Source organism: Mycteria americana, chromosome 1 (genome assembly GCF_035582795.1).
Source record: "Mycteria americana isolate JAX WOST 10 ecotype Jacksonville Zoo and Gardens chromosome 1, USCA_MyAme_1.0, whole genome shotgun sequence".
In the NCBI taxonomy this organism is placed as follows: domain Eukaryota; kingdom Metazoa; phylum Chordata; class Aves; order Ciconiiformes; family Ciconiidae; genus Mycteria; species Mycteria americana.
The window spans coordinates 56,587,456-56,596,021 of NC_134365.1; the positions used below are offsets into that span (position 1 = coordinate 56,587,456).

General features: G+C 46.3%; 1 protein-coding gene across 2 annotated transcripts; it reads left to right on the forward strand.

Annotated features, from left to right (window-relative positions):
* Nucleotides 1-1,608: 1,608 nt before the first annotated feature.
* POLR3H (RNA polymerase III subunit H) lies at nucleotides 1,609-8,539 on the forward strand. 2 transcript variants are annotated; one of them, XM_075499696.1, is made up of 7 exons: nucleotides 1,609-1,690; nucleotides 2,129-2,256; nucleotides 3,228-3,324; nucleotides 4,966-5,052; nucleotides 6,056-6,119; nucleotides 6,761-6,968; nucleotides 7,639-8,539. In XM_075499696.1, the coding sequence occupies exons 2-7, from the start codon at nucleotides 2,146-2,148 to the stop codon at nucleotides 7,690-7,692; spliced, it is 621 nt and encodes a 206-aa protein (XP_075355811.1). In that variant the 5' UTR covers nucleotides 1,609-1,690; nucleotides 2,129-2,145; the 3' UTR covers nucleotides 7,693-8,539. The 2 variants fall into 2 exon arrangements, with proteins under 2 accessions (XP_075355811.1, XP_075355819.1); XM_075499704.1 differs by lacking the exon at nucleotides 1,609-1,690 and adding an exon at nucleotides 1,708-1,804.
* The last annotated feature ends 27 nt before the right edge of the window (nucleotides 8,540-8,566 follow it).

An 8,566-nucleotide genomic window follows, 5' to 3' on the forward strand; every position in this document is an offset into this window, starting at 1 on the left:
TTCTTACATACAAAAGCATCCAGAGTGATCACCTTGCCGATATCAACAGTGTCTAACTTCTACCTCCTCGTGTGATACCAAGGCTATTTCTTCCCCTGCCATCAGAAAGAGGGACAGGGTCAGGAACTATTCTCTCTTCTGAAAAAGTAGCTACAGATACCTGCAAAACCTGCACCCCAGCTAAAGGTCAAGCCTTGCACTGCCAGACCTGCGTGAGGCCAGGACAGAACAGCAAGGGGTGTGGCACGTGTGCCAGCAAAACTGTGCCGTGCCGAGATTAGCCCAGCCGCGACTGTAGCGGAGGAGAAAAGAGCCTTTGTAAGGCTTCCTGAAGTAGGACGAGAAGAGCAAGAAATGCTGGGGATTTGGGTTGAGGTGTTCTGATAGAGCGGTGTTTGCTGCGTTGGCAACAGAGCTCCTTGCTGAAAAGGTAGATGCCACTCCAAGAAAAATGCTGCTCTTCTCAGGTAACGGGGCAAAACTTGTTCCTCGGCCCTCCATTTAATACAAACATGCCAAACATGCAGACCAGCCATGTTTATTTAAAAAAAACCCAACAACACAACAGATCCTGGTGAAACAGGAGTCATTGCAAAGAGATCAGAAAATCCTCGGCCAAGACAGGTATCTTGTTAATGAGGCCTAGCCACAGTATTTGCAACCTCATTTTCCCCTTCCCGCTCCAAGACAGCTCAACATTTAATGATTTCTTATCTAAAACACTCATTACTGTCCCACCATGCGCTGCTGGGGGGTGTGGGGGATGACACACTTAGCCTTTGCTTCAAAGCCATTATGCTGACAGCACAGTTTTGCCTGTCAGCCAGAGATGCTTGGTTTTCCTAGCGAATCTTTTTTTAAACTCACTTCAAACAACCTTTCATTTTTCCCAACAAATTTCAGACATTTGCACACCCCCTTGTTTTCTACCATCCCTCATGCTGCTTACCTCGCTGCAGAATGCACTAAGGCCTGCAAAATCATACCATGGGGATTTTTTTTTTTTTGTAATTAACCCTCAGAATAGATTATTCCAGCTGTACGTGATGCCACTTTGTACCTGGTATAACTTTAACCAAAGTATTGTGCAGTCACTGCCATGAAGAATACCTTCCAGGGGCACGGGGGCTATAAACCCACCCAGTTTTGCTGTAGAGGTAGGCAAACAGCTGAAGCATCGGCTCTCGGAGAGACGCAAACTTTGATCTCTGCTGCCCTGTCGGGACCGAAGCTTACGAAAGCGGTAAGTGAAATGACAATAGCTGCGGCACCACGCAACCGCTGCCCGGGGGGCGGCCCAGGGAGACACCTGGGGCGGGAGGGGGTGGGCAGGTACAGCACAGCCCTGCGCAGGGCGCCCGGCTGCTGAGGGCCTTTCCACGTTTATATTGACCAAAACCACCTCCTTCACAGGGGCCACCAGAAACCAGCTCCGCCGGGCCCGGCCCCGCACCGGTAACGCAGGTAACGGGCCAGGCCCCCACCCCGCACTGAGGAGGGACAAAATGGCCGCCGAGGGGCGGGGCGGGGCGGGGCGCTTCGCTCCGCCCGGCGCGGCAGGGCTCCACGTCCTGGGAGCGCTCCGCCCCGCGTCAATCAGAGCGCGGGCCCGCCTGCCGAGGGCGATTGGCTGAGGCGCCGGAAGGGCCGTGAGGCCGGGGAGCGCGCGGCGGGGCTCCGCGTGCGGCAGGTGGGTGAGGAGCGGCTGTGGCTCCCCTGGGCCGGGCGGGCTCACCCGCCTCCGGCCTGCCCGCCGCCAGCCCCGCTCCTCCGAGCTCCCGGCTGCCGAGCGGCGCGGCTGTTGGTGCGCTCCCCCCGCTCCCTGCAACGGCGGCTGCCTGGCCGCCCATCCCCGACAGCGGTTGCGTGGCCGCCTTCAACCCCCTCTCCTTCTTCTCCCTCCCCCCCCCCCCCCCCCCCCCATAGCCGTTGCGCGGCGCCTTCAGACCCCCCCCCCGACGTGTGTGTGTCTCCCTCCCATTTTGGGATAACCAGGGTGCTGCCCCACTAAACTGCGTGCAAGACGTTGGCGTGGTTTCCCAGGCCCGCCCCGCGTCAGTTGTTGGGGGTCTTGGTTGCCTCTGCAGTGCTCCGGTTCCTGAGGCTGTTGGTGTCTTCTCTCTCTCAGAGGCGCTCCCCGCCACCATGTTTGTCCTGGTAGAGATGACTGACACAGTAAGAATTCCTCCCTGGCAGTTTGAAAGGAAACTGAATGAATCCATTGCGGAAGAGCTAAACAAGAAATTGGCCAATAAGGTAAAGTGTTGGTCATGTACAGGTTGATGCAAGCGTCATAACATCCCTGAGTGTTTCTTCCTTTTATTTGTTCCTAATGAGATGTGTGGGTGAGGTATCAGAACAGTTTAGACGTGAAGGCCATCCCCAGAGACTGAAATACTAGAGACTGTAAACAAAGAGACAGCCATGTATCATCTCAAAAGGGACTTTTTTCTAATGGCTAATGCTGTAATGCAAAGATACTGAGACACCAGATGGGGCAGGGAAGCATGGAAGAGAAATGAGAGTAACTGCTGGCTTGTGTGTGGAGTAGCAATCCAAAACACAGTCTGAAAAACAGATGCAAACCAATCCATCCTGTGGAGGAATTTTAAAAAAGACAGTGTAAGCAAATGTAGAACAGTAGTACTGGAAGAGAAACGAAGGTGTTAATGGAAAGCAAAACTCTTCCCTCGTCCACTGATGACTAGTAGGTGCCTCAAATTTTGTAGGCTGTGAAGCTGTCTCAGAAATAGCAGAGAAATCAAGAGTTCTTGTCTCTCCCCAGAGCTAATATAATTTAAGACAAAGGCAAGCCTAGAGGCTTCTGAGAGTGTAACTCCAGCGAAAAGTATGTTTAGCCTTTGGACGAGCTGTGGGGCTGGTGAATGATGTCTGTGGGCAACCGTTTACTATCTTGGCAGGTCAAGTTCTCTCACCGCTGACAATTACCCTGAGCATTTCTGTTTGTAGTGGTGCTTTTTGCGGTGCCAATGAAAACACATCCTCCCATAACATTTGAATAAGTTAGGGGTTCCCCTAGAATGCAATGTGGTTAGGGCTGGGGCTGTTGAAGGAGTGTACCAAAACAGCCTCCCTCCCATCTTGCCACCCTTCTGTTGCCTTCTTTTGAAATGGTGTGCATAGTGTATAAATTTGATGGTTTGCTTGATTTAACCTGGTGGATTGCTTGATTTATTGCTTTTTAATTCTTTTTTTTCTTTGAGCAGGTTGTATACAATGTTGGCCTCTGCATCTGTCTGTATGATATCACAAAGCTGGAAGATTCATACATATTCCCTGGAGATGGTGCATCACATACCAAAGGTATATTCTTGTCCTCAGTTATATAGTTTTGCAGAATGTTAGTGATCTGTAAATGTAAACTAAGTTCAGTTGTTAGGGAAAGTAAGTTTAAAGGAACTTACCAAAGTTTGTAGCCATAACTCTGTTCCTGTTAGGAGGGCAAGAGGAACACGCCAAAAGTATCTTTCCTTTGCATTTTTTGGGGTACAAATACACCTTTAAACAGCCAGTCCTGTTTGTCTTCTCCAGCAGTCCATCTCTGTTCCACAATTAGGGCCATAAGTGTGGGGTAAAGAAGGGGTTAATTTAATTTAAAATTATTGGAAATCTGCACGTAGACAGTAAGTTGTATTAATTGCACTGCATTTCTCTAGTATTTTTTCTTTTTGAAGCTTCTTTTCCCTAGCTAGAATGTTGAAACATGTTTCTAAATATAACATTTGCAGAGCATTTGATGCTGTTTTCCTAGCTGGAAGTTTTGCGACGTTTTTCTTTGAGACAGACAGATCTGGTTCAGCACACATTTCTAGTGACTTTTTTTTTAATAAGAAATGACTGATTTCTTTACTTTGACTTTTGGCAAATCTGTCTGAGTAAAAATTGAAAGTAAATGCATAAAAGCAAATTTTGTATTTTTTTAAAGTTAAAATAAGTTTCTTTAAACTGGAAAGAGATGCATTTTTTTCTAGGTTCAATTTTCAGTGTGGAAGCATAGCTTGAGCAAATGAAATGTTTCCTGTTAGAAGGGAACTAGACTGACTGTATGTGGCTACCCTTGTTTAAATTTTAATTCCAACAGAACTCCCTGCAAATAAAAGCCTCTCTAATACTGAAGGAGGATGGCAGACTTTCCTGCTTGCTTTAATCTCCATTCAGCTTCTTAACTTTGAATTACTCCTTGAACTGAAACAAGAGAATATATTCTCTCTGAGCTTGGAAAAAAGCCTCCTGCTTTCAGAATCTTGGTAGCACTTCAATAAATCCTGCTGTGTCTGGTAATAACTCTTTTTCTAATGTACTGCCTGATTTTATGTAGAAGAGGAGCACAGAGTATGGACAGCTAAAATTACCTTAAATTGCTCATAAGCATTGTTTGGCTAAGATTGTCTTAGTATAGCATTCTTATAATTTATTAATTATGTTAGAAACATTTTATTTAACCTGGATAAAAACGCAGTTATGTTAGAGAATCTTATTTACTCTAATAATATTTGATAGCAAATATTTCATTTAAAGAAAATACAGCATTGCTGACAAAGATAGAAGGAGCAGAAGTATTACGAGAAAGTATAATTTCAGCTGATATTCTTGGCCTTGAAGCATTGTGCAGAAATGCTCACATCATAACTAAAGTAGAGGTTCTGCTCCATGTTTTTCATTTATAGCTTCATTCTGTGAACTTAAACTCTTGCAAGCTTGAGGAGCAGAGAACAGGAGGCTGCTGATCAACCGCTGTCATAATTCATACAAGACAGTTAGGAATCAGAACTCTTATTCCCATTTTTCTATCTAATCAGTGCCTGTAAGGAAATTGTGGAAGAAACTGGGTAAGCATTTAGAAGGCATATAGGATGTGGGATTTTGTTTTAATTGCTGCCACCCTGTGGAAAGAGTATAGTTCACTAACATGGACCTAACGTTAATGATCTATTTTCTTTTAAGTGCATTTCCGCTACGTGGTCTTCCATCCCTTCCTGGATGAGATTCTGATTGGACAGATTAAAAGCTGCAGTCAGGATGGCGTTCATGGTAAACCGCAACTTCTAACGTTGGGCACCCATGAGCTGCAGAGCTCTTGGGTCTTTTGAGATACTCTGATTTCAGGTGGTATAGTGCTGTCTGTAGGCTGGTTAAAGGCTACTACTGGCCTCTAGTGCTGCTCTGACCTGAGGGTGGTAGGGTGGTTGGTAGTTTGAGCCTGGCAGCTTCCCCTGCCCTTGATGGTTTTGTCTGTGCTCCCCTTTCCTTCTGTCATTCATGTGCATGCCCAAGAAGAGCAGGCAAGCCCATCTGGAGCGTAGACTGGATTCATTTTCTCGCTTCAGTTAACAGAACTTGTTTTTTTTAAAGTGGTAGTATCGGCTTGTGTTGGTCTGATATATCTTCCCTATAGTTCTGTGCAAATTCATGATCATTTCCTGTACCTGAAAACATGGCAGGGAAACGTCTTTGTGGGTGCAGAGTGCTGTCAGATTCATGGAATACATAATTGATGAGTTGCTTTCCTTTCTTGTAGGAGTCTTCCATGCAAGCGAGCTCCTCTGCTCTGTTGTTAAGTTAGGACAATAAGATTATCTTGGCTGCATTTGTTGCTGAATTGGGCATGTCCACTCTCTGTTAAAATTCAACATCATGAACTCTCAAGGGGGAGGTGGGGGCTGTTCTAACTTTATATTGGTCTTTATTTAACATGTTACATCTGTGATTTCTAAGCTCTTTTCTGTCACAGACCTCTATAGCATCTGACTCATTTCTTGGAACACTTTCGTTTCCAATCCTGCTCCAAACAGCTTTTTCCTTTCCCAGCGGGCGTGAAGACTGTGCCCTCTGTTGCTGTATGTACTTTTCAGCTGGGTGGTTGCTTTGCTGCCAGCTGAAATTGAGCGTTGTGGCTCAAAGAATAATTCCTGCATGATCTCAGATGTCCTTCCTGAAAGAGGAAGGAGAATGAGTCTAGAAATGCATTTTAGGAATTGCTGTGGTACATCATTTGCGAAGACTCATTTCAGTCTTTAAGTTTTTTTCTCCACAGTTTCTATTGGATTCTTTGATGATATTGTCATCCCACCAGAATCCCTGCAGCAGCCGGCTAAGTTGTATCCTTTGATCACCTTTGATAACTTTACTACTTCATTTCAAAAGATTGTGCAGTGCTGGCCCAACAGGCATTCACTATTGCAACAATGAAGGTGCTCAGTGGCAGAAGCTAAGCTGTTGTCTCGGGCAAGTCCCGCAGACTGTTATCACAGCTAGACAGGCCTCACGCTTATTAGGTTTTGCAGGATCATTGTGCCCGCTGATAGAAACGAATGGCAATGTCCCCCGAACAACCGCATTGTAATCCCTGCCTCTAATCTTGGCGGCTGCTGAAGACAGAATGCCGGTTTTACCACATCATGTAATGTCTAGATACGTGGTGTGTCTGATATACTTACTTGTGGTAGACGAGGTCTTCTTGGGTTTGAGGGGGTTTGCTTGTTTGGGGGTCTTTTTTGTTGTTGGGTTTTTTTGCGGGTGGGGGTAACCCCAACTCTGCCCAGCAGCATGCACCCTGAAACAGGAAAATCAGAAACAAGATGGGGGTCCTGGACTGTGCAGATGATGACCTAGGACAGTGTTGTGGTTTGAGAAATAATTGTGGAAAGGCTTTGAGTTGAGTTTATTCCCAAAACTGTCAGAAAGTGATCTGTCAGGCGGAATATGGATTGTTTCCATCCTTAACCCTTGGCGTGGCCAGCGATGAAGCAGAGCAGGTGTGGGTGTGGGAATATGAGACGGAAGAAGGGGCCCATGACCTTTACATGGACATTGGGGAGGAGATCCGCTTCCGAGTCGTGGATGAAACGTTTGTCGATACATCACCAACAGGTCCGAGCTCTGCAGAGGCTTCCACTTCAAGTGCCACAGAAGAAGTTCAGAAGAAAGAGGCACCCTACACTCTTGTGGTAACTATATGCATAATTCATACAGCCTTGTGAATGTTGCAGTTTATGTCTAAAATAGCATCCCTTACCCAAGGAACTGATTGCTTTAAGCTGACTGTGAAGCAAACAGAGTCACAAAATGAAAGGAGTGGAAAAGGGGAGAAACGAGATTGTTATTGTGGTCGCTCTGTGTTCGCTGTGTGTTTTTCATCAGAACACTTTGTGGTGGTTGGTGGAGTTCCCCCTGGGAGACTGATTTAAAGCAGACTGCGGATGCAGGATCTGCAGGTGGGAGTGAGCATACAAGGAGCACAGAGCTGGGAGAACCACATCGAGGTTTACACAGCGGCTAAACGGTCTTTCCCATGCAGTGTTTTGGCTAAGACCCACCGGAGTACAACGCAAGAGAAAGATGGATCTAAACCAATGAAAGCTGTGTTTTCTCACAGCTGGAGTATATTGGGACAGTCAGGAGGTGGAATGGGCAAGTGCTTGATTTTCAAGCACTGAACGTTTGTTGTGGTGCTGACAAGGTTTAAAGGAGTCTGGGCAAGTGCTGGGCAGGCTCTGATAGGAAGAAAAGTGAGTACCTCATCCGTAACTCGGGGGGAGAGATTTTATATTTTTATGCGTTTACTCCTGTATTCTCTATGCAGTTTATAATTGCATGCTCTCTTCTCTCTGTGAACAGGGATCAATCAGTGAGCCAGGCCTGGGCCTCCTGTCGTGGTGGACAAACAGTTAGCTGCAATCAGAGCCTGCTCCGCAGAAAGTCTTTTCCGGTGGATGTTTGGGGGCTTATGGGATCCTGCTGGTGCTCATTGCTCCTCTGAAGCTGAATGAGAAATTAGACCTGCCATTCTCTGTTTCCCCTTCAGCTTCCAACCTGCCAGATCGAGACAGTCACTTTCAAGAAATGTCTTCACTGATCTGTAGAAGTGAATTTACAGGCACAAAAAGCCTTGAGCACAGCAGCAACAAACTCAGCTGGAGCTTTGGTCTCCTGCCCTGGAGGAAAAACTGGGGAGGTCTTTACTTGCCTGAATTAAGAAGGGAGTTGACTTCAGCAAGTGAAAGCAGGAGAGAATGCCTGTCAAGAACTACTGCTTCCTTGGGCTGAGAGCTTATCTCAGAGGGGTAGAAACCTGCCCTTCTTTTGACAGGAAATGGAGAAGAAACAGCGAAAGACTAGAGGTAATAGAGGTGTGGTGCTCTGGAGACCTGGAAAATGCTGCTGCTGGGAGGGCAGGGGAGGTGGTGGTAATGTTCTGCTAAGAATGGGCATTTAACCCACTGATGAAGTCAGCCAAAGAGAACTGAAATGACAGTAGTTTACCCAAAAGTAGCTTAGGCTCTGTGAAGATGACGACTGTGGAAGGCTACAGGCTGCTTACTGTGCTGAATGGAAGTACTGTATTGGGTGGGCTGTACTGATGTAGAATGAGCTAAACTTTGCAGGAGTTTGACTGAAAATACAGTCAAACTTACATTATGAACTGACATGGACCAAGGCTGCTTTGAACAAGTTATACTTGTTTGTGGGGGTGTGCTAATACCAGAAATGGAATAAATAGTAAAAACCACACAGCCTGCCTTCCTGTACAATTTGTGGGGAAACT